This window comes from Dreissena polymorpha, chromosome 4 (genome assembly GCF_020536995.1).
Source record: "Dreissena polymorpha isolate Duluth1 chromosome 4, UMN_Dpol_1.0, whole genome shotgun sequence".
Classification (NCBI taxonomy): domain Eukaryota; kingdom Metazoa; phylum Mollusca; class Bivalvia; order Myida; family Dreissenidae; genus Dreissena; species Dreissena polymorpha.
In genome coordinates this window covers 79,449,109-79,475,936 of record NC_068358.1, presented here as the reverse complement: position 1 = coordinate 79,475,936, position 26,828 = coordinate 79,449,109, and the positions used below count along the sequence as shown (strand labels likewise).

Here is a 26,828-nt window from a genome sequence, read left to right as displayed (position 1 = left end):
GTTTGTTTCAATATCATCTTTCTTATTGAAAAAAATAAATATTCTAATTGTAGCATTATTAAAATAAATTTATGAAGTAACAGTCGTAAAAATAACTCATAACCGAAACACATTTTTTTGCTTAATGGATTTGGACTCATAAAACGATGAGGAAACCAGGATTTAATGACAACAACATCCATGGTGGTAGCCAATAAATAGTTTTCTGACTTCCCATTTAAGGTGTAAAATTCACATTAGCAAGGAAAACGATCTGTTCTTATTGGCAAAATACACGCACAAAGCAGGCAAAAGGGAAGAAATCAAGTCAATCTCTATAAATCATTGCTAGTAAAATTGCCTGAAAGTTCCAGAAATGGTGGCAAATAAAGTTTTGCATCATAAACAGCTCATCTGCTTGCGTAACTGAAGTCGCGCCAAACCAAGTAGTGTTTACTGCAGCTGCCATATAATGCAAGGGCAGTAACTCTGATCATGGTTTCTCCTAATCAAACAAAAGAAGTGATAATGAGCATTCTCCAAATTATTTGACGATTTGCTGCTGATTTAGTAACTGAAACTTCACCAAAGAACAAAGTGGATTCCAACAGGCTGTACTTCTACTTTTTATGCTTGAATGGGCAAGTTTATGCACAAAATATTGTCATGGGAGAAGAATGCTGGAACCATACATCTATTGTATTACTAAACACCTCATTTAAAATTCATACTGAACTAACAAAATTGCCTTCTCTGATGCTAGTCTTGGCACCAGCAATATCATCTGAATAGGAACAGAAATTCATTACAAATAGTTCACAGACTCACTAAATGATTAAAGTTTAACAACGGTATAACCTCATAGGCACCATATAGATGTTGTTTGATAAATCAAGGGTGAACAGACAAAGCAGCAAAACACTATACCTGAAAATGCATGGCACGAGTTTTAAATCCATGCAATGAATTCTTCATGTCACTTGAGAAAAAAAGCCTAGATTGTTTAGATATAATTATTAATAAGTTTTCATATGGACAACAAAGGTAATGAATCAATTTCTTATATTCCTTCATGTGCAGATTGCTTCAAATAGTTATTTTGCTTTGTGTAATGCATTTATCTACAATAACCTTGTACCTCAAATGCTAAGCACAAAGCTATTTTTTAACATTTAATAATAAATGCTGTTTTGAGGCAAAACTAACTATGTATATTGTGCTCTCATGTATAACACGTGTGTAATTTTTTAAAGCTAAAATGGAGGAAAAAATAATTATAGACCAAAAAACCTGAAATAGGACCGAAAATGGCCCCAATTTTTAATACTGCGCAATCATTTAATCCAGGTCATTGGAAAGCTTAAAAATGCATTCAAACGAGGAAGCAGCATTATGATTAGGAACATGAGTTAAGTAGCACTAATATTTTTCTGACAATTTTGAAATTTTCAAGCAACAGATCAGCAGTCCACATGCATTTTGTGTAAAGCATGCGAAAATAAGAATTCATGTACATCATGTCATTATTCCTCGGGGAAAGCATGGCCGGGCATTAAATTTGAATGCTAATAAAAAATTTGTAGCCCATCGGATACAGGGCTACAGTTGTTGAGATATGTCAGTATTGACAAAAAACACTTAGCACAGGCTTATCTTGGACGACACTGTACGCCCATGTAATAATCCTGGTTTTTCAAGGATGCGGCTCATATGTATGAAACAGAGTGATAAACCATAAATTAAACATGCAAGTGTCCACAACTTTAACCATTCAATTTTTAGGAGCCTGGTTGAAGGGCATAATTGACATTATGATACAAATTTTGAAGAAAATTGAATTGTATGCAACGCACTAACACCCATACTTCATTTTGATAAATTTTATTTAAGTATTTTTCACGTGTCCTTTTTTGAAAACACTCATAAAAGTACATTTTATGTTGCTACAGTTGTAGCTTTAAACTTTTCAAGACATATTTAAAAAGACAGGGGACATTTCATTCCATTAGGCATTCTCCTCACAGATACTGATTTCTGACAATGTCATCACGAGTCAGTGGACAGCAGTCATTAAAAGTTCCTGAAACGGTCACTACAACAGTATGGACAGTAGCCATTAATGGCAACCAGGGTTAAATGTGGGGTAACATCGGCATGTCAGGCCATATCTGCATCAATCCTAACTCAAACAGGAAATGCTTGTCCATGAATCTCAAGCCAGTTTCCGACTCCAAATAACCAGCTTTGTACAAGGGTAAATAGAGATGTGATAAACTCATGTGGGTCTCCAATCGGCATCATGAATATTAATTTATCTGATCTTGGAAGGGTATTACTTTATTGTCTCTTATCTGACAATTGCCCTTGTGATTCTGAGATTATCTTGAAACATTTCTGGGTTCATTTTTCACACATAGAAGTCATGCATCTTGTTGAAATCTATGAAAATGCAATGAAATATGAATATTGATTAGTAATATGCTATCTGTCTGCAGGACCAATGGCATTTCTGAAATTTCAATTAGTTATGGTGCAGTGAAGGATCATTTTCATAAACCCCTATGATCTGCGTGCTTGAACATTACACGAGTCATGAGAAACAGCAATTTATTTCAAGTAACATGTGTCTCTGAGATGACTAAATTTGTTTGACTCCAAATGAGTTGAATTTCATGCACGTGCATGATGTTCCTCATTTGTTATTTACACTGACAAATATAGCATAAGCCCAGGGTTCATCAATAAGAGCCGGCCGACGGCCAAATCGGTCGTTTGAAATCAGATTTTGGCAGAATGAATATCGCTCAGATTCGGAAAATCGGCAATTGACTTTTCGAAATGTGCATGTCTTTTCGGTAAGTTTGCTCCTTTTTGCTATTAAGCAAAGACGTCGCTTGGTTATCTCCATTAACGCATTAGAACAACAGCAACAATGAAAAGGCGCAAATTGGAATCGGTCAGAAAGCAGTCAATTATTTTGATGTTCTTTTCATCACATGGTGAGTTTTTGTTCCTGATTGCTTGCGTTTTTTGTGTTAATGCAAAGTTTTTGTTGTTGTGAAAGTTTGTTTTAATTCAGTTACGTTTCAAACAAGAAGTGTCACACAAAATGTGCATGGTAGACCGACAATCAGGCCTTTTCCACTCATTCCTGTATGGCCGAATTTCGGCCCCATTCTCAATCCAAAATCGAAGTTTTTTCCTTATCAGAATAAAATGTCCCAATTGGAACCTTGTGCAAAAAAATCCATCATTGGTCAAAATCGTAAAATTTGACCCTAAAAATCGAGTGCAATTACGTAAGTAATAGTTTTTTTTCATTTATCTTTTGTTAGTTAAACAAGATGTGTTTGTGAAACACAATGTCCCCCTATATGATGTTTGACATTGTAGGATGACCTTGACCTTGTGAAGGATGACCTTGACCTTTCACCACTCAAAATGTGCAGCTCCATGAGATACACATGCATGCCAAATATCAAGTTGCTATCTTCAATATTGCAAAAGTATTCATAAAATAAGCGATTTGGGCCACATATATTTGACCTCTGACCTTGAAGGATGACCTTGACCTTTCACCACTCAAAATGAGCAGCTCCATGAGATGCACATGCATGCCAAATATCAAGTTGCTATCTTCAATATTGCAAAAGTATTCATAAAATGAGCGATTTTGGTCACATATAATTTACCTCTGACCTTGAAGGATGACCTTGACCTTTCACCACTCAAAATGTGCAGCTCCATGAGATACACATGCATGCCAAATATCAAGTTGCTATCTTCAATATTGCAAAAGTATTCATAAAATGAGCGATTTTGGCCACATATATTTGACCTCTGACCTTGAAGGATGACCTTGACCTTGACCTTTCACCACTCAAAATGTGCAGCTTCATGAGATACACATGCATGCCAAATATGAAGTTGCTATCTTCAATATAGCAAAAGTTATTGCAAAATGTTAAAGTTGGCGCAAACAGACAGACAGACCAACAGACCAACAGACAGACAGGGCAAAAACAATATGTCCCCCACTATAGTAGTGGGGGACATAATAAAAAGGTAAAATTCATAAATTGCACAAAAATGCTCAAATTTAAGTGCCTGGTTGACCATTAAAATAGCCATAAAATGGCCAAAAATGGTGGAAATCAAGTGCTCATTTTTTTTTCTTTTCGGGGGAGCATGCATACGGACCCCCCTATAAGGCCTGTTGGTTTCACATTTTGGCCTGTTGGCTCAAAACTTATTGAGAACCCTGTAAGCCAAAAGAATAATTTCCGAAAGTTTTTTTTCCCCCAAAATAACATTAGTATCCTGTCATAATAACACAACAACATATCATTCACTGGTTTAGGAAGAGAAAAAAAGAAATATAAAGATTAAAAGAAATTATTATTGTTTGATAGATTTTTCATTTTCATGAATGTTATCCCATTTCCCATCTATACAAGGTTACGTATTGGCAGAAGATAGCCGTTTATCAGGACTGACAGAACAGATAGGACAATGTGCCCCAGAAATAGGAGACTTCACAATCAATGCTGTATCAATCACGTTGCTTATGAATACGGGAACCGAGATTATCATTGTTCTCTAATTGATTTCCACACACCTTATGGTGCTTTGGCAGCGATGGCATTAAACATTTTTTCAACAGTATAGGACAAAAATACATCAATGACAACATTTTTCAATATGCAATTCTTGAGTTATGAGAATTTAATGTTGTCATAAGTGATGATTAATCACCAACTGCTACATTTAATTTTGCATTAAATAACTTGAATATCAATCTGCAAACGAAATTATGGCCTTGAAAAGTTGATTTATTCCCGACAGTGAAATTTTATCTATCTCATTGTTTGGTAATAAATCATATTTCTTTAATTTGGTTTCAATTTTATACTCAAATGCAACATTAAAGAATAAAATAGTCTTTACTTTATTTGAATCCAAGAGAGGCAATCATCAGACAAAAATTAGGGACATTCATTATACATTAATGCTATACATTAGAGTTATTATCCCCCAACAAAGGCGGAGGGATATAGAATTGGCATTGTCTGTCCGCCCGTCTGTCACAAAACTTTGTATGTCTATATCTCAGAAACTATAAAAGGTATCAACATCAAACTTCTTGGAGGTATAGATATCAATGAAAAGAAGTGACATACACATGAACCATAACCCTACTCTTTCTTAAATAAGAGTTATTGCCCTTTGTTTTCTTGTATGATGTAATTTTTCAGGGATACCATACAAGTCTTCATCATGAGTATTGATATCAATGAGGAGAAGTTCCAGGCAAAAGAACTATAGGCTATAGCCCTTCACTATCTTAAATAAGAGTTATTGCCCTTTGTTGTTTTTGTATTGAGTAACTTTGCAGGGCTATACATCAGATACGCTTCATGATTTCAATGTGAAACTGCATGGGCGTATAGATATCAATGATGATTGCAATGCCTACAAAAAATTACCCTATGCTTAAATTTAAATTTTTAAGGATTATACCAAATATAAAGGGATTTGTAAGCATCCATAAACAAACTTTATTCTGAGATGATATCAATTGAACAAATTGGCTTGTTAAATTATTTAATAAAGCACGGAAAACTCAAAACAAGATGGCTAAAGACCCTGAGGCTCTCACCTGAAAAACTGTCCCAACAGCTTGGAAAAATGATTTTGTTTACAACCAACAGTCATTTACAAACTCACAATAACTAGAGCTTTGTTACAGACGTGACGTATACCCTCACGTGTCGCATTGACACAGACTATTTTGCATGCTGTCTTCACAAAACAAGAGAATCTAATGTATGGCTATTTTTAAGAATTATTATGCCATTATCATTTTAAAATCTCACAATGAATGACAAAGTTTTGGCCGAGACAAGATCATTTATTGCCATTTTTGACCTTTGAACTAAAAGTGTGACCTTGACCTTGGAGATATCGACGTAATTTGTTCGCGCGACACACCGTCCAATGATGGTGAACAAATGTGCCAAATGATTTTAAATTCTCACAATGAACAACATAGTTATCGCCCGAACAAGCTCATTTAAGGCAATTTTTTACCTTTGAACTTTAAGTGTGACCTTGACCTTGGAGATATTGACATAATTCTTTCGCGCAACACACCGTCCAATGATGGTGAACAAATGTGCCAAATGATTTTAAAATCTTACAATGAATGACATAGTTATGGCCCAGACAAGCTCATTTATGATCGTTGAACTCAAAGTGCGACCTTGACCTTGGAGATATCGATGTAATTCTTTAGCGCAACACACCCTCCAATGATTGTGAACAAATTTGCCGAATGATTTTAAAATCTTACAATAAATGACAAAGTTATGGCCTGGACAAGAATTTGACCTTTGAACTCCAAGTGTGACCTTGACTTTTGAGATATCGACGTACTTTTTTCACACGACACACCGCCCCATGATGGTGAACAAATTTACCAAGTCCTTTTAAAATCTAACGATAAATGACATAGTAATGGTCCAGACAAACTTTCAGTTAAAAACACACTAAGTGACCCTGTGACCTAGTTTTTGACCTGGCATGACCCATATTCAAACTTGACCTAGACATCATCTAGATACAACTTCTAAGTTTGGTGAAGATCGGGTGGAATTTCGGGACAGACCGACAGACAGACCGACCGACGGACCGACGGACCGACAAAGTGACTCCTATATAACCCCCATTACCAATGGTAATGGGGGTATAATTACCAATGGTAATGGGGGCATAAATACATATATGGAAAGTTTCTTGAAGATTGCACATACAAATAATGCTGTGAGTGTAAGGAAAATATGGATGAGACAATTTTTTCTGTCTCCAACATCGTACAAAAATCCAAATGTCTTTGTTAGTCAGATGTAAGAACATCATAATTATTCCTTTACTGTATTTTTATATCAAGCATATAGTATGATATATATGACCAATTTCATGCAAAAATTGGTCTTATGCCATATGCAGCCAATGAAGCAATTGCAGAGCTTGAAATATGCTGTCTGGTCAGAAGCTTTCCTGTCTGTCATTAGTTCATGCAAGGTTTTGAGGTCTCATTTGAGAACAGACTAGCATCTGAGCATATGTGTTATTGTGCAGGCTGGTCTTTAGCTATACTAGCCAAATATGACATAACACCTATTTTCTAATTATACAACACATATTTCACTGTAAAATTTACAATTTATGAGAAAACTTCCAAACTGAAGCCAGGAAGTTCTATAACAATTTTCAAGCGATCATGACGTCTCAGGTTTTCTTTAATTGACCTGTTCACAGACTAATAAAATTATATTAAAAAAAATAAATCTTTTTTTTATTTTTCGTATACGTACTGAAACATTAAAAATAAACAAAGATCTTTGTATTTATCAAGCATGTATAGCATATAATAAACAATAACACACTGACACAGCCATAGTTTATTCAATGAAATACAATACACGATGAATACAAAACATAAACAGGTAATCGTTTTAAATAACTTTAATTTGATCATTATTCCGCTTGCACTTACCTTATTGAAATTAGCGCACCGAACCGCTCTGATAGGAAATACATGTAATAAACACAGACTCGAGGGTTTTCACACCTTTATTGACATAACACAACAGATTAACACCAATTAGGTGTCGAGTGTCGTTTAACCTCTAATCGATTAAAATCAGAAAAACAGACGGATAAAGCAATCAAGCTGTGATCGCTGGCTTCTTTGAATTTTCTGAAAATACATGAAGTTGCATAACATGGATTTGAATCAGAAATGGTAGGTTGGAGAAAAAACGGGATCCAAGCACCCCCCGCGTTATATTGGACACAGCGTTATAACAGACCGCATTATATTGGAGTAACAGTGTATCACAATAATATTTAATAAGGAGCCAGATTCCAATTCAGATGGGGCCAACAGATTTGCTTGTCTTAATTGTTTTTTTGATAAATGAATTATTTTAGATTATTAAAAATATCAATTTTGTTAGAATAAATATCATTTATATCCATTTTTCAAAAGAATGATAATTTGGGAACACATTTCTTAAAAAGCAGTAGGTATTATACATTATGGATATGCATATGATTTTTTTTTCCACAAAGCATAAAATTGTATACATATGACACACATTTATAGTCACACAGAATTGTTGTAATTTTAAGGCAATATTCCAGGCAGTATATGTACTATAAGAGCAATATTTGTAAATGGTGAAATCCATTGAGTACTTGGTTAAAATATATCGGATATTATGTTATCTTATGGAAAAGATAAAGCCTGAAATAAACATAAAATGATTATTCTATAATTATTATTTAAATATATAATATAAGCAATTAAAATGTGAGATAAATGTAACAATTGTTTTTGAATGTACATGATTAAAATGAATATTGAATATGCAATATCACCAAAAGATCATAAAGAAATGTTGGTAAAAAATGTCATCATCAATATTTACAAGAACTAGCGCAAGGGAAATAAGCCAATTGAAACAGTTCAAAATACACAGTTAACTCTCTTGTATTAAAACAATCAGTCAAAAGTTTAGATTTCTTCCTTTAAAACTTAATAACAATTAATTACAATTATTAAACATGTCTTTCATACGTAAGTATTATTGTAAATACTCATTCAAAGTTCATGATTTTTCATCTTTAAAAATCAATCAAAATTCTACTCTCAACTATCGAGGAGATTCATGTAAACAATGAAGAAATTTCCAAGAAGATGGATTTTTTTCATAAGGATTGTTTATTGTTGTCTTTTTTGTAGTTTATACTTTATGCTTTATTAAACAAACTGTCGTCTTATGATATTCTACTTAAGAATATATATAAGCACAGTTTGCAAATTTAGATTTGTTTGAAAATTTTATTCAGAACTGGCATATCAGCAGTTGTGTTTTCTAATTGCAAATTGTACACAAAGACTCAATATCATCTCAACCAATGTTGCAAAATGATTGACCCATATTCAGTCCCATTTGTTTATTGTTATCTACTTGGTCTTTCTTGAAACGGCTGAGTAAATTTATCGGCTTTTCAAAGAAAGGCCAAGTTGTTACAATTTACTTTCTTGATGTACCTATTAGTAATAATTCTCTAACACTTTTATAGTCAAAATTTATAGGCTATATTGGAAGGAATATTTTATTGGATGCTTACTGTTATTAAACTGCAAGGTAATGATATTTTTAACTTCACTTACACCTGGATTATTCAATTAATTAAAACTATTAAATGCATAGTTGTCATAAAAAGTAAACAATGAAGTTGATTGGATTGTTATTTTACTGACATAGATTTTCATTTTACCATTATCTTGCCCCCCCCCTCCCCATAAACATGGCATAACTTTTAAGTTAACTTGGCATACATAAAATCATAAAAATGTATACATTTTGAACTAAATAACATGAAAATGTGATAATATCAGATGATATTTTTTAAAACATATGATATTTTTATTAATTTTTGTGAAGTTTGGGGGTTTGGATACACATGCATTGAAATGCTTAGCTTTTATGAGAGCATGGACTGCACAAGTAACAAGTCAGATATTGTCTACCATGGTTGTGATTTATTTTTAATTCCAAGGTACTGAAATACATCATGCAAAAAAAAAACGCTTTGAAAGTCCATTTTCTATGCTTCACAACTGACCAGCTTATGTGATTTCCATAGCTGGACAATGTGTGGACACAGTTGAACAACCAAAAATAAAGATGCCGCCATGGCAAAACAAACTGGTCCACGGTGTTCAACAAACTAAAGTATGCAAACGGTCATGGTTAAACCAGATAAAAACAACCACCACTCTGATCATGTCATTATAATTGCTTGTAACAGCATCAACACTGTTTCACAAACAAGAAATCCACAGTCATGGTAACACAAGAAACACAAAACCAGTCCCCTACCTAATGATGTCATTGCCGCGGCTGGTGAAGGCGTCCACTGTGTTGGACATGCGTTCCAGGGAGGCCTCGCTGGACTTGGTGGAGGGGCTGTTCTTGGCCAGGCAGGACAGCATGATGGTGAGCAGCTGGAGCAAGCTGATGCCCAGGAGATTGTATGGCAGTTTGGGCGGGACAGGGGGTGGGGCATCTAGGAGGGGCGGGGCAGAGTTGCTAGAGTCTGCCGGTAACATCAGCTGATAGGAGGAATAACATAAAGCTCAATCTTCAAGGAGTATTTTCCCATTGTTGTTTCTAAGCCTCATTTCCATGAAAATTAATTTTTTAAATCATGCAGTTTTACTATTTTAACCCAAAGATATTTCATTTAATATCACATCCAATTGCAATTTTTCTCCCATAATCAAGGAAAATGGTTCTTTACACTGGCATTTAAAAAAGGTTTAATGAGAGGATTTTCAATATTGTCTGTAATTCAAGTTTTAAACTGATTTCTACTTTTTCAAATAACTGCATTTCTTTTTCTTGTTTTGATTATTTTCTTGTTAATTTCATATAATCAAATTATTGACAAAACAAATTCTTAAAGCAATGCATTTTTGGATAATGGTAAACAACGTTGCCAAAGGTACTCACAGTGAGCTGATGCAGGCTGAGGTCCACAACAACGCTGATCTTGTTGCTGAACATCATGTAGTGGCAGTTGTCATAGTGGCCCTTGCAGGCCTGACGCATCACCTGACAGGTAAGAACCAGGGACCTGAAACAACACGCGACACATGGGAGACACTGATGTGCATAAAGTGTCATCCCAGATTAGCCTGTTAAGTCAGCAAATACTAATCAGGGACCACTTTTTCCCCTAAACATGGATATTCTCTAAGAGGAAACTTTAAACAAAGATTATGATAAAAGTGGAAAGTGTTGTTCCAGATAATCCTTTCCAACCTACACATGCTAATCTGGGACAACAGTTTGCGCTCATGCATTAAGCCCATTTTCATAGAACAAGGCTTATAGGCATAGCATTTAGTCTTCTGGTCAATGTCAATAACACGTCAGCAACATGCCCACATGGGAGCAACTTCACAACGGAAAGTCTTAGGCACACTATTTGACACATATGGTAAAGTAATAAATCTAAAATAGAAGCTTACATTTTTATTATGCAAAAGCCTGTCTTGAAATAACGAAATAGTTTCAAAATATGCTTTATTAATTGCTTTAATTTTTAGGTAAATAAATACTTTCTGGAGGCTATTGTGGCAAAATGGGTTTTTCATCTTCAGACCTATTATTCATATGATTTAAGTTATAATTCATAGGCCAAAGGTGCTGTCTTACTTTTGTGGTATAGGTGGTGCCGTCTGTATGTTGGCTGTGTCCACGAGCTGCATGATACGACACAACATGGTCAGCCCTCCTAGCAGACGGAAACTGGTCTGGTCAGCAAACACCTGTAGTCGTGGAAATAAAATAAAATTAAAAAAAATGTTCAGTATAATCCATTTTGATTTATCCAAAGGAATATCTCCAGAATATGTGTGAGGCCGTCTCTTCGAAAATTGCATCATGCATATGCATGAAGTATTGTTACACTTTCTGCTTTCATACACAACAATGATTATCTTTTTTAATTCCAATAGAAGAAATTATTTACCAAACTTACAGCAATATGTATGAGGCAATCTTTTAATGTAAAATTATAAATAATTATTACACAAAAACTTAACAAACATATGACAAGTGAATTTAATATGAAAATCTTCAAATAACAGGGCTTTTAGGCTGATTTTATAGCTGTTTTAGGTACATATTTTCCCATAGAAATGAAGAAGTGAATTTGAAACTTATTACCATTTAATAGAGTTGTTTCTTTTTTCAGGATTTTTTATGTAGAGTTTTTATCTTTTTTTTTCCAAATGTTATTTATCAAATCAATATACTTTTCCTTATTTAAAGTTAAAAGACACTAAAATTCTCTATTTCAAATGTATAGGCCAGGTCATATCCTCAAAATGGTGACCATTAACATTTTTGATTTTACAAAACAAACTAAAACAAGAACTGTGTTTGTGAAAGACCATGCTCCTTACTGCATTTTTAATCATAACAGCAGCTTTTTACGAGAAAACTGTTCATTCCAAGAGCCATAACTTCCTCAACGATCAAAGAAACTGAACAAAACTCAAACTAGATCTATAAGTCATGAAGGTAGACTCACACATCAGAAATAAGGTCTGTATATAATGTGTCATACAAAGAAGCAAAGCATCAAGATGCTGATCAGGTCTTGTTACCTTTTTGTCAAAGATCCTGTTGAGTTCCCCGAGGGCTCTGTCAAGGGCAGACAACCTACTCTGAGACCAGGGACCGCTCTCTGTGGACTGCAGGTACTTGGTGATATCTCGGATGGTCTTCTGCAACCTGCAATATATGTAGATAGTAGTCTGAAACCTGTAACATATATGTTGGAGGGTGAAACAATCACTAACACAAGGCATAATTCATCAAACTTTTTTTCTTAACTTATGTTTACTACTGTCATAACTAAGTACAGCTTTTAAATGCAAATGCTTTTGGTAGAATCAACATTTTGAATGGGGTGTGTCGTTCTTAGTTGATGTTGATTCTCTTTATAGAAGATTAAAACCATTAAAAACAATGTTTACGGAAGGCTGGTCAGTGTGATTTCGTGCTTATATATACAATGATGCATGTATGTACATAGTGCCATACTGGTCTCCAGTTAAGATAGGATTACATGTGGTCTACTGGGAGTAAATGAGTGTGAATAATCATCACAACTGAGTGCCCAGAGTTTATATGTTCTTGTTTGAGATCATATGCTACCCTTAATGTATCAAGAATCGATGCACCTTGTTATGATATATTTCATGATTTTATACATGGCATCCACGATAAGATTTGCATTTGGACCCATATAATATAAAAACAGCAAGAGGGTGTTGAGTTTGCAACATAATGTAGAAGCATGTTAAGTTGTTCTTGTTCACAATCATATTAGGTAACAATCTGAAAGTATGAATAGATTTGTAATGCCATGTTACAATACAATTCAATTTTATATAATGATCTTGATTAAATATGGATCGCAGTCTGTTGTGTTGGCTGTGTATGTGTCGCACATGATTTTTTAAAACAGGTCAACCAATTTCTGTGATAAACACGTCTGACTTCAAGATCTGATAAAAGCTAATTGGAATAAAAAGAAGAGTTTATAAACTAGATCAGGATTTCAATCGCGGAACCATTGATGATAATATGAACCAAGCCCTTTCAACTACTGGAATTCGCAATTTAAAAAAAATCCCCTTAAGCTTTCACTACATGTCATGTAGTCTGATATTATCAATAATCCTGAAGGTGAATATGTCTTATTTGGCATGTTATAGACTATATTAGGTTAGTGACTTGGTGAACGTGAATTATCCAACCAGTTAAAGAAAGATTAACATGGACAGGTTTTTTTTTCATGAAGATAATATTGTTCCACTTACTTGGCCTTGTTTTCTGACTCAATCACCGGCTGTTTGCCTTGAAGGGAGTTCTCATATTCCAGTCCCCTGTATAGGTAGAATGATATCAATATCAGACTGTGAAGTATTCAGATATATTTAACATTTCATACAGTTTGTTAGATATTCTAGAATCTTGTACTGCAAACAATAAGGAAAATATTATGTAAGAAAATATATTAATGCAAATGACCTCAATTTCTAGTCATTTATTATAGAGCAGAATGACCTGACTATTCACACGTAAAGGAGTGCTGAATAAATAGTAAAAGAAATTTAGTCCAGTAGAATCTGATATTTTATGTAGAAACAAACTTCTAGTGGACATATATTTAGACAGACATAATGTATGAAAGATCATTGACAAAATGCATAAAACACACAATCACAAATGCAGCAAATTTATAATTTAGACAAAAGGACAGACAAAGCAGCCACTACAGGCATAGATATGATTTTGGCTGTTTTTGTGCACGAAAAACAAACTCAGTTGCTGTAAAATTTAATTACATATTGTGAATATTACTGAGTGAAGCAATGCCAAAGAGATGCCCATATACCTTGTGTTCATGCGCTGTTTGAGTTTCTTGCAGCGTTTCTTGAGGGCCTTGATTCGTTCCTTTTCTGACACGATTTTCGGGTGGGTGTTGTTCTCTGGGGCATTCACAATGTGGGCAAGGTTGAATGTTTCCTGACAACATCACAAACATGAGTACAGTTATTACCAGACTTTGACACAATAGTGTTGAGTAACCCTAAACAAGAAATATTGAAATCTGGAAGGTCTTCAATGGATAATTGTTTTGAAAATCACTCTGTGGGGTCAGTCAACATGACTGTTGGAAGTATTCAAACAAGACTGCTACAATGACGATAAAGCACTCACTTGAGTTCAAGTTTCACCAACAATCTCAGTCTTGGCCATATTAAAGAGTTTGACTACACTTGACCCAAATTCAAACATGGCCTTCATAGTGTCAATATTAACATTTTGACCATGTTTCATCAAGATTGAGTCTTAAATGTAGACTTTAAAGGAATAACAACAAGCAAATTCGTTGAATTGATATCCCCTGCCAATATACTTCTGGACACAAAAGTTTTCTGGACGGATGGACAACGCCACAGTGCATCATCCTCTTATCCATATATGTACTCATACCAAGTTTCAATGAAATCCGTCAAAGCACTTCCAAGATATGGCTCCAGACACACAAAAAAAGCATTTTTTCAAAATACAAAGGGCCATAACTCCGTTATTATTCGATGGCGTACAATGCCATTTGACATGCATCATCCTCTTCTCCATATATATCCATATATATATAATCATTACCATATTTCAATGAAATCCGCCAAAGCCCTTCCAAGATATGGCTTCGGACACAAAAGGGCCGGAAGGACGGAAAACGCCAAAACAATAGCCCTCGGCCTATGGCATAAGATAATCAGACACATTAAAGGACTATGTAATCAGACCATTTGGTACTTACAATTTGCTGTTTGGTCATGGACATTCCATTGTTGTTATGTTTGAGGGCTTGTTGGTGGGTCTTCCCTCGTAGATGACTCAACAAGTACACCTCCGATGTGATCTGCAACACCATAACACAGTAACTATACAATGTCAACAGATGCATTCGCATTTCATGGAGTAAATGATTATTCAGTGCCCTTGCTTAACAATGTTCTATGCCTGTGTAGTTGCCACAAAAAACAACACACCTTTATATTTAATTCACAAACATAAGTAAGTTTTAATTAACCAGATACAAGAAACATGCCACGAAACCAGGTTTTTATGGTCTTAGTTATTACTGTTAATTAAACAAGCAAATTTGTTGAATCGATATCCCCAGCAAATTAATGGTGTTTATTGATGGGTGAAAATCCCTTGATTATGGAAGAATCATAACAAAATAAGGCAATATTTAATCAAAATTTGTAACATTGGACCTCAGTGAATGATCTCTTATTGATATATGAACACCCATAAATTTTAATTTTGAAATCTTGTATTGTATCTGAGATACAGCCTTAAAAGTTACATCACACAAAAACAACAAGGAACAATAACTTATATTTAATAAGGTTTATTATTGTTGTGCCTGGCTTTATCCTCATTGATATCTACACACCCATTAAGTTTCGTGTTTAAACCTTGAATTATATCTGATATATAGCCCTGAAAAGTTACATCACACAAAAAACAACAAAGAGTAGTAACTCTTATTTAAGAAATGTTGGGTTATGGTTCTTGCGCATGGCACTTCTCTTCATTGATATCAATTCATCCATAAAGTCATGTTGTTATCATATATACGTTCTGAGATATAGCCCTGAAAAGTTTGTGACATACGGACAGACAGAGAAACTGCGGAATGAACATTGCTAAATCTATATCCCTCCGCCTTTGTCTGGGGATAATAATTGTTTAATTCCAAGCTGGTTCTGAATGTAAGTTCCCTACGTAAACAATTTCAAGCAAAAACTATATAAATAAAATTTTGTGAAAATGATGTTTTATTGTGAAGTTATTGTGACCTTGATCCAGATTCCCAATGCAATCCCAATCAGCGCTTTTTTTGTAAGCTACCTACAGACAAAATTTCTGTGCAACACTTCTATCCAAACTCAAGATATTGAGCAGAAACGATCTTCCTATTTTTATAAACAGCGACCTTGACCCGGCATACCCCTAATACATTATCAAGGTAGGTCTCCATGCAAGCTTTCCATATCCAAAGTTTAATGAAGATTGGTTAATTCAAACAAATATTATTATCACATCTTGGACAGAGCCCACACACCAACTCCAATATCATTACCAGGACTTAAATTTGATTACCTGGCTTATAGCTTTTTTTAATCATTTACAAATATATATATGATAATGGCAACTGAAATTTCAATGAGATGCCTATATCTCCTTATAAACTGTTCAAATAAGGGTCCATTATGTTTCTCGGTCTCACCAGAGCGTTACAGATGGTGCACATCTTCTTGACGGGGTAGGGTGTGATGGTGGGAGCCTCGTTGTGGTCCTCCGTGGAGTGACGCAGAACGCTCATCTCAAATGCCTTCTCTCTGATCTGCTTCAAAGCCTCCATGTGACGCTGGGAACTCTCTTCTTGCTTTAAGAGTAAAGAGGAATGAAATTGTTAGAAAGAAAGTTAAATATTGGTTGTTTACCCACCTAAACCCAGAAAGGAATGTGCATGTAAGGCAGTAAGTAAAATTTAAATCGTTTCCCCTCATGCAACATGTTACTGATCTTTTGCTGGTTTCCAGTCATCCCAAATAAGAATTGATAGGAAAGCAGGATTCATTAAAACAAGAGGTCCTGAAAGGCCCACGCTCACCTGAGATAAAAAGAAATGACCTGTTCTATGTAGCCCAAGATATCAATAGAACAAATGTTCTAACCAAGTTTCATGAAGAATGAACAACAAATGGCCCCATGGCAGAAATGTTTTTCATCAGACTGGAACCATTTTTGAACTCTTCCAAGATATTATTGTGACAAATCTCTGACAAAGTTTCATGAATATCCAACAATAAATGTGGCCTCTACAGTGTTTACAAGGCAAATATTCATGACGCACAACGGAAGACAGACAATTGACAAAAGGTGATCACAAAAGTTCACCATGAGCAAAAAATATTATGCTCATAAAGACTGTCACCATGTGTGAAAATCAGCAAGTGTCATTCAGATTGAACTAAAAATGTGACTAAAAGTATTCACAATGTTTTACTATAAACAACTGTGGTAGTGCGGTCTCGTTCACATACGCAAGTGAACCGGTCACTGGACAGTTACAAGTTATGTAACTGTGTGAGCACTTATGTAATACGGAAATATTTATCGAGTCTAATTAAAGAACACTTATTTCTAACACACTTGCTGGTTGTAATTCAATTAACTAAAGGCGTCCAGTCAGATATGCATGAATACACTCAAAGAATTAATCTATAAGTGAAAACCAAAGCAGCTTTAATGAAAATAACTAACTTTAGTCTAAAGAATCTATGCATCGTTAAAAATGAACAAATACAGCAAATACCTTAATGAATGTAAAAAGAAGTTCACAATCTGTCAAAAAAAAAGATATAAATAGAAGTTACTGTTCTTCAAAAATTTAGTTTATAAAATAAGTCTAACTTAATCTAAAGAACACAATTTATGGAGAGTGGAAAACTCCAGTGACTAAAATGTAAAAAATAAGAAGAATTTACAAAAGTTATTTCAATCAAAAGAGTCTTTCTAATTTAGAAAATGCCAAATAACAAGGTTGCCGTGGAAACAGTTTTATAGCACAGTAGTCTGCTTAATACACCAAAACACAGTAGGTTAACTTGGCTTATCAGTAAAGATCAAAGATAAGGGTCTACAGTGCATTAGTACATGTACAGTTATTTTATAACATAGGTTTATTTAATTGCATGCACTGTCTTTATGTACACCACATTTTATGAAAGAAGTCCCAGGTTATACAAGGGAGTTAACTATTTGTTAACAATTAGAAAGTATGTACAGGTTATCTTTCTTTAACATTATGGCTTATCACAACTAGACTGTTAACATGTTTTCACTAAAGCGTTTTTCCACCGATTTGGACCATTATCGAACTCAACCGTCATATCCAGAAAACACATGTTCTGACCAAATTTCATGAAGATTGGATAAAAAATGTGACTTCTAGAGTGTTCACATGTTTTCACTATATACATATAGAGAAAACTGCCCCGCCACCTGGCAGCCATGTTTTTTCACCGATCTGGACCATTTTCGAACTCGTCCGAGATATCAATGAAAACAATGTTTTGACCAAGTTTCATGATGATTGGGCAAAAATTGTGACTTCTAAAGTGTTCACAAGGTTTCTCTATAGCCATATAAGGAATACTGCCCCGCCCCCTGGCGGCCATGTTTTTCAAGGAACCAGAACCATTTTTGAACTCAACCAACATATCATTTAGACAAACATTTTGACAAAGTTACATGAAGATTGGGCATCAAATGAGACTTCTACAGTGTTCACAAGGTTTTTCTTTTTTTTTACCTAGTGACCTAGTTTTTGACCCAGCATGACCCAGTTACAAAACTCAGTCGATGTTTCAATGGGACAAACGTTCTGACCAAGTTTCATGAAGATTGGAAATCAATGTGGCCTCTGGAGTGTTCACAAGGCAAAATGTTGACGACGTACGAAGGACGATGCACGACGGACATAAGGCAATCACAAAAGCTCACCATGAGCAGGTTGTGCTCAGGTGAGCTAAAAATTACATGACAGAAACAAGCAAAATAGAATTTCAAAAGAAGAAAGAAATAAGCCAAATAGGAAAGAATACAAACTTCTTTCTTTTTTTATTTAATGAGGAATGAAGTTAAAATAAACTTTACTTCAAACAAGAAATTTGTTTGTCAGAAACACTATGTCCCCTTCTGCGCCGCTTTGATATTTTTAAATATTTTTTATTGACCTTTGACCTTGAAGGATGACCTTGACCTTTCACCACTCAAAATGTGCAGCTCCATGAGATACACATTCATGCCAAATATGAAGTTGCTATCTTCAATATTGCAAAAGTTATGGCAAAATGTTAAAGTTTGGGCAAACAAACCAACAGACAGGGCAAAAACAATATGTCCCCCACTATAGTGGAGGGGGACATAAAAACAAATAGAAGCCTCTTGGGAAAGGTAGAATAAAACTTGTGACATAACTTAAGGGTTTGTTATAATAAATGCATAAGTCAATAAGATTATATAAAAATGTTGAAATATTGTGAAATTGAAAACAGTTCATATTTTTTTATATTTTGTTTGTTATTCCAACTATATTAAATTTTAAGATTTTTCTTTTGAATGAATTTTGAGGATTTAAGGCATAATTTGATGTTAAAGAAACAGAAAAGTATTCATTTTTCACTTTTATGAGTTAGGTTAATTTTGCTGTTCTGTGTTGAAAAATATAACCAGAAAGCACAAAATCACACTATTTTCAAAAATATGAACAGGCATACCAAACTAGTTTTTTTTTTTATATAAAAGTAACCATCTCAATATTGTGGAATGAAGACTTGAGTTAGTATATGAATGAAAAAGCCAACCAACCTTTTGCTGTATTTTCTTCTGTAGCTCTTGTTTCTGAGCCTGGTGCTGGGCATTCAATATAGCCAGCCTCTCCTCTCGATCCCTGAACACATCATAACAGGATTGAAGTTCAGCAAGTCAAGATTAATCAAGAACCATTACTCCACAATTATTTTTGTTCTATTTACGAATGGGCCGGTTGCGGAGAAAACCAGGTTTATGTGCAGATATTTACCTTGTGCAGTCTGCCGTCTGCCAAGACCTGATTTTCGTTTTAATGAGACTTCATTTAATAAATACATTTCATAAAGGTGGAAAATGTTGTCACGATTAGCTTATGCAGAATGCACAGGCTAATCTGGGGTGATATTTTCAGCATGTGCATTAAAAAGATTTTTTCCAGAGACTAGCTCATATTAATTTGGAAATGATGAAGCAGGCTTTCATTTTAATTAGCCGCAATAATTGACCAGTCGCCAAATTATCGATCGCTCCGCCCACATAGTCACGTGGTCTAGTGATTAGAAAACTCCGACAAGCAGATCGCAATTATAGCGGATTACGTGAGGGAAATTCTATATTTGTAATGATGTATTATGCTCTTTTCTATAAAATAAATTATTAAAGCTGCACACTAACCTAAACTGCTTTGTAAAACGTTAATACAATCATAAAAACTTTAGAGAGAAATGGCGTAATCAAAATAAATGAGTTAACGGCAGACTGACTATCAGAAACGTTTCTTATACATATTATATAGGGAGGTGATGAAAAATCCGTTGTAAAAATGAGCATTTATTTCATATTGATTTTGAAATTGTATTCAACCGTCTGACAGTGGCTATTCATATATAATTTTGAAAATATTTTTATTAAATGCAAATGACATATCCATATCATGATGGGTTTTTTGTTTATTAAAAATGTTAAGATCTTTGTTTTATTGTGTTATTTTTAAAAAGACACCGATTTTTTTTATTTGGATATAAATTAAATTTTGATTGTAACCATAATTTAATACAGGCCTAATTTCTTGGTTTCATTAACAAATAGTCTAATAAGCATTTTATTTCATTTATGTTTAATGCGAACCTGTTACATTTCACTATCAAAAAATGAAATGTTGGTATTACGGTGCTGTTCACGAACATTCGAATTGAATACATTTAGCATATTATGCATTTGCTTATTTATAACAAGATGGCCCTTATATGTTAATTGCAATTTTCACATTTCTCCCCGTATCAATATATGTTGTATTAGAAATGTTGTTGTTGTATTATAAGCCGTACATTTTACACTTGAAGTCGCTTTAAGCTGGCTAAGCCGCGTTGAAATCACCTTTGTGTTGTTTTTACTTTAGTTAAACCAATATTTAAGTTAACAATTTATAATGATTTCCCTTGTTTATGATCCACAGAAAATAAATAAATAATTGGAAATCATGTAAGTAATTAAATAGTTTTCTTGTGTACAGTACAACAATGCCTTAATGTTCCTTCATTCTGAGATCCACGCAACATACTGTTATTTATTAATCATCGACAATTACGCTGAGATTAATAAGCACGTGTGGCAATTATTATGTTGCCCAAACTGCTTAATAATATTGTGCATCAAACGGTATAACACGTTTTATAGAACACACACCTGGTGTGGTTTAACTATTTATTGTGTTTGTTTTCTCATTACTCGTTCATATGTTCAAGAAATAAAGATAAAATATTAACCTTTTATAAAGTATGTATAGCTCCTACAATTTTGAATAATGATCAAACAGTAATGATCATGCATTTGATATAAAATCTGTGTAAACTCTTAAAAATTACGTCCATTCCATATGTACAACACGCTTTGTTTGTCTGACAAAATGGCGGCCAGGTGGTGGTGGAGGTGGTGGTGGTGGTGGTGGTGGTAGCAGTAGCAGCAGCAGCAGTAGCAGTAGCAGCAACATTACAATACCAATACTTAAGAATACTTAAGAATGATCAAATGGGAAAAGGTAACCTAGCACTGGCAGTAAATATGGGGCTCATTTACAGGTCAGATTTAGAATCTCTGCTGTAAAATGAGATTTTAAATGAATTAAAGGGAGGAAAATGCTGTAATAAAAAGAACATGCATAAACGGTAGTTGTTTCCCTTGTTTGAACCATGCTAAAACCTTAAAATATCTATTTCCAGTAACTGTGACCTTCACCTGTGACCTTGACCTTTGACCTAGTGACCTCAAAATCAATAAGGGTCATCTGCGGGTCATGATCAATGTACCTATGAAGTTTCATGATCCTAGCCCCAAATGTTCTTGAGTTATCATCCGGAAACCACCTGGTGGACGGACCGACCGACCTACCGACATGAGCAAAGCAATATACCCCCTCTTCTTCGAAGGGGGGCATAATTAAAAGATATGATCATTTAAAGATTAAAGCTATTCTGAGAATTCATAAGATGTTCCTACAACATGTGCCAAGTATGCTGCTTACTTTTCCTTGGCTCGTACGGCCTCCAGCCTCTCAGTCTCGCGCTCACACTTCTGCTGTTCCACGCGGGCGTCCTTGATCTTACGGCGCTCCTGGATCTCCTGGAGCCGCGCCATTCTGTCAGCGTGCAGCACTCGCCGCCTCTCCTCCACTGCAGCCTCCTTGGCCATCTTCTCCTCATGCTTCCTCTGCCTCTCCTCCTGTGTGCGAGATAACATGATCTGTGTTCATAAAACAAGAGCACCGCATAACGGGTGCCAACGCTCGGCTGCGGGTGTATTTTTGAATAAATGAAAGCTTGTTAGAATTTTTTATTTTTTTTTAGGTCACAGTGACCTTGACCTTTGACCTAGTGACCCAAAATGGGTTGTGGCATGTAGAACTCATCAAGGTGCATCTACATATAAAGTTTCAAAGTTGTAGGTGGAAGCACTTTGATTTTAGAGCAAAATGTCAAAGTTTTAGCACTACGCCCCCGGACGGCAGACGGCCAGCTGGCTATTAGAGCTGTAAAGATTCGGTTCGATGCATCGAAAAACCGGTTCAACGCCCCCGATTTGAATTCGATACCAATACGGCCAATTTCGATTCGATTCTCTGCAATCCAGATTGATCCGCATTTTAAACCTTACCTTCCAAATCCGTCGTCTAAACGTTCTTGTCATTTGTAATACGTCTTGTGATTGGTCAATAGCCAATATGGCATCCAATGAATGAATGAATAACATTCTAAGCATTACATCAACCCGTAATATGGCTTCTTCAACCATGCCGAAAGACGCACCATCAAAATTAAAATCAAAAGTATGGGAACATTTCGGGTTTTGCGAAGGTTCTGATGCAAAGGCAACTTGCAAAACGTGTTTTGTTGATGTAAGGTTACCCATATGGTTTGTTTACTTAACTGTGTGCATTCTGTTAAGAAGTCAACTGGAAATTGTTTATAGACTTACATGTTTTTTGTTGTTTTTTTCTGTTAATACATATGATAGATTGTGCATTTTATGTTATCTAAGAAGAAATCAACAGGACGTTTTGTTCAATACTTACTTTTACTTATAAAACAATGTTGCGTTTTTAAATTTTATTTAAAAAATTAAACACTTTAAATGTACAACATAATAAGTTAATAACAAATACCAAACATATTAATTCATGTTCTGGACAAACCAAACATGAACATTTTTTGCAAAATAAGCAGCAATAGTTTATTTTAAATCAAATCGAAAATAATCGAATCGGACCATTTTGCATCGAAATCGAATCATGGGTGAATCGTTACAGCTCTACCGGCTATGACAATGCCTCCGGTTTTCTCCGAAAACAGCCGAGCTAAAAAAAGAGCTAAATGCATGTGCATAAAGTGTCCTTCTTGATCAGGGACAACAATTTCCACCTGTCGTTCCTGTATCGCCTGTGCACAGGCCAATCTGGGACAACACTTTAAGCACATGCATAATAAAGCTCACTTTTCCCAAAACAAAGCTCATAAGCCCGTAGCACCAGCCAGTCTGCACTCAGCTAAAGAGAGTAACAGAGACCTTTACATTCACCAGTCTTGTCTCAAATACAATCAGAGGCAAGGTCTGCATGACAGCTCGCTATATAAAAAAAAATTCATTAAGATCGGTCAATCCAAAAACTTTTTCCAAAAACCTTTTGTTAGAAGCTGCTTAAATGGTAGCCCATAAATGGTCACCTGTTAACCTTACCCCAATCTTGATCAAAAATCAGATTACGGTACTTTAAAGTAATGTGGGGATATAAACCCAAAGCTCCACAATATAACAATTCGGAATTCCTTTTAGGTTCATTAAGAACCTTTCAATGGATTTAAAAAGGACTGACACAAATTTTATCAAATATTAAATATTATAGTTTCATGCTCAAATCGCTTCATTTCAATTAAAAAATTGAGCATTGTTCTGGGAAAAAAGGGCTTAATGCATGTGCTTAATGTATCATCCCAAATAAGCCTGTGCAGTCTGCACAGGCTAATCAGGGATGACACTTTCCACCTTAACTTGATATTTGTTAAGAAGAGACTTCCTTAAAACCAAAAATTCCATAAGAGTGGAAAGTGTCGTCCCAGATTACTCTATGCGGACTTCACATGCTTATCTGGGATGAAACTAAACACACATGCATTATGCCCATTTTACCCAGAATTACCGTAGATTACCTGTATGTCCTGCAGCCTAGCCTCTGACTCCTGGTGCTTGGACATGATGTCCAGTCTCTTGTTCTGGGCCTCCAGAGAGTTGATGAATGCAATCTCATTGGCCTGAAAACAGAAACACATTCAGCATCAGAGTTGACGCAAGTAGTAAAGAAACCCAGTCTGCTCTGTATGAAGCTCGCACTTATTGTGAGACTGTGTGAAATTGCTACTTGAAACGAATTAAGTGGAAACTTAAGTTGACTAAGTTCCTTAAGAGTTTTATGATTTTTTTTCTGAAAAAAAAGAAAGAAATTCACATAATTAACTTTCCACATAATACACACTAGAATCCGTAAAATTGCCTAAACATAGTTCATTATTGCCAACAAGATACCAGTGAATCAAGAAGTATAATGATGCGACTTTAAAAATAGCACAACAATGTTCACTCAGAGATGCGTATTGATATTTGCTGCTAAGCAGGTGGCTGAAATGCCTTAAACAAGGTACAGTTTGAGAGATTGGATTCCTGATTCTAAACAAGTTTTATTCGGAGTGAACCAAATGAGACTTCTAGAGTGTAAACAAGGTTTCAATATAGCCATAGAAGACAAACTAAACTGCCAATTGACAGCCATGCTTTCAACAGAATGGAACCATGTTGGAACTCAGCAGGTATTATTAGAACAAATGTTCTGAGCTCCATCATAATTAGACCAAAAATATGACACCTAGAGTGTTGAAAAGCTTTCTCTTTATACAGTGAACTGCCCAATCACCTGGCGGCCTATGCTTTTCAAAGGACCTAAAGCATTTTACAACTCAGCTGAGATACAATAATTACAAATGTTCTAAAGATGTGTCATGCAGATTGGACAAAAAATATCAATTTTCTTTAAATTGACCTAGTTTATGATATCTCATGACCCTCTTACAAACTGGGCTAAGATATCATTTGAACAAATATTATGACAAAGTTTCATAAAAACTGGACATATAATATGGCCTCTGTTTCTTAACATGGCAAATGTTGACTGACAGACTATACACAACCAGTGATTTTTTCCCCCAAAATTACAGCCTCTTACAGGCTGTTTCCCCAATTGCAAAAAGTATAAAAAGGATGTTTCCCAATGGCTAAAATTAGCATTTTTCCCCTAAAATCTGACCAAAATTTCTCCACAAAATATGCAAAACTTTTCCAATAAACTCAATACTTGGTTTATTGAGTTTATTATACAGCACTTTAATTCCCTAGCACTTTATTATATAAATTTTAGAAAGCATGCATTTATAAACAATTAGTAAACTGTAATTTATAATCATATTAATAATGTTCAATTTTTCCCAACTGCATGGACTATCGTGTTTTTTCCCAATCCAAAAGGCACAGGCTGTTAAATATAAAGCGAAAAAGCCCCACTGACAACAGAAAAATAGGCTATCAAAAAGCTTACCATGAGCAGGTTGTACTCTGGCAAGCTAAAAACAACACAGCAAGAATTGTTTTGCCAGAAAATGTTTTATTGATAACCCAAAAAACTGACAAAGGTTGAGAGGATTTCAACATAATCAGAACAAACAAAATTTGAATTGAATATTCTTCAACACCAAACTGGAAGCTCCAGGTATCTTACCTTTGTTTCCTCATCATGAGCTTTCTGTGCCTTCGACTTGAGCATGGTCTGTCTCTTCTCCTCAGCATGAGCCATCTTACGCTCTATCATGTCACGTTTCTGCCTCATCAATTCTTCCTTCCATGCTCTCACCTCTTCTACCTGTACACAAATTGGAACTTGAATATAGGCTTTTTAAAACAAATCCTGTGTCCACTATAAGGGTATCATGTTTACAGATTTTTCTAAACGTTTAAACGCAATGAAATAAATGAAACGTTTCCGTTTAAACGGTATCCATTTGTCCGTTTTAAAAGCATCAGTGCCATCGCATTTCCAAACTGAAAGTAGTGATTATTTCTGCAAGTTATATTCAGTGCATAACCCATGCGCGCAAGGACGTCATATTAAAACCTACTGTTCTCGTCGTTGTCGAACCATTGGGTTACACGTTTTCTACTTACAGGTCGTAATATTTTGTAACAAAGACGAATTAATAACAAACCCCCATTTCTTCATTAAGAGTACACCTGTGTAAAATTTATTGTTTTACTTGACAAGATGTACATCAAAATGAGTATCTGTTCATTAAATTAAAAATGAATGCCGATGAATTAACGGCAGGAAAATTTCCTCATGCACTTCTTGCTGACGCGCGTCAAATGTTCAAATGATTCGGGGCATAATCACACAACAAATAGCTGTAAAATTTTCCCAAGCACTTCATGCCGAAGCGCGTTGAATATTCAAGACGTCTAGTCCGTACATGGTGTATTGTTATGTTTACAGTATTGTGAATATGGGCCATCTGGCGCACGTGATACAAATACGGGTCTTTTTCATCAGCTGTTAATAAGCTTTGCAGTGTCGTAATGTAATGAACTAAAATGGATTCTATTGATATTGACTGTCGTTTAAACGTTTACTGTTTTTAAAAACGTTTTTAAGCAAAACACGAAATGCCATCATTTAAACGTGATAGCCTAGCCACTATT

At 35.0% G+C, this 26,828-nt stretch overlaps 1 protein-coding gene across 7 annotated transcripts in view; it reads right to left on the bottom strand.

Moving 5' to 3' along the window:
- Positions 1–26,828, bottom strand: part of LOC127876711 (S phase cyclin A-associated protein in the endoplasmic reticulum-like) — a 98,735-nt gene that overhangs the window by 42,339 nt on the left and 29,568 nt on the right. For all 7 annotated transcript variants that reach the window (XR_008048041.1, XM_052422120.1, XM_052422122.1 and 4 more), the window contains exons 12-23: positions 25,855–25,995; positions 24,239–24,340; positions 22,060–22,256; positions 19,596–19,677; positions 16,447–16,605; positions 14,965–15,066; positions 14,032–14,162; positions 13,454–13,519; positions 12,233–12,359; positions 11,277–11,389; positions 10,569–10,692; positions 9,936–10,168 (exon numbers count right to left, since the gene is read on the bottom strand). Coding sequence is in view for 6 of the 7 variants with exons in the window: in XM_052422120.1 (XP_052278080.1) it covers positions 9,936–10,168; positions 10,569–10,692; positions 11,277–11,389; positions 12,233–12,359; positions 13,454–13,519; positions 14,032–14,162; positions 14,965–15,066; positions 16,447–16,605; positions 19,596–19,677; positions 22,060–22,256; positions 24,239–24,340; positions 25,855–25,995 (1,577 nt within the window). In the remaining variant the exon portion in view is untranslated. The remainder of the gene's footprint in view (positions 1–9,935; positions 10,169–10,568; positions 10,693–11,276; positions 11,390–12,232; positions 12,360–13,453; positions 13,520–14,031; positions 14,163–14,964; positions 15,067–16,446; positions 16,606–19,595; positions 19,678–22,059; positions 22,257–24,238; positions 24,341–25,854; positions 25,996–26,828) is intronic.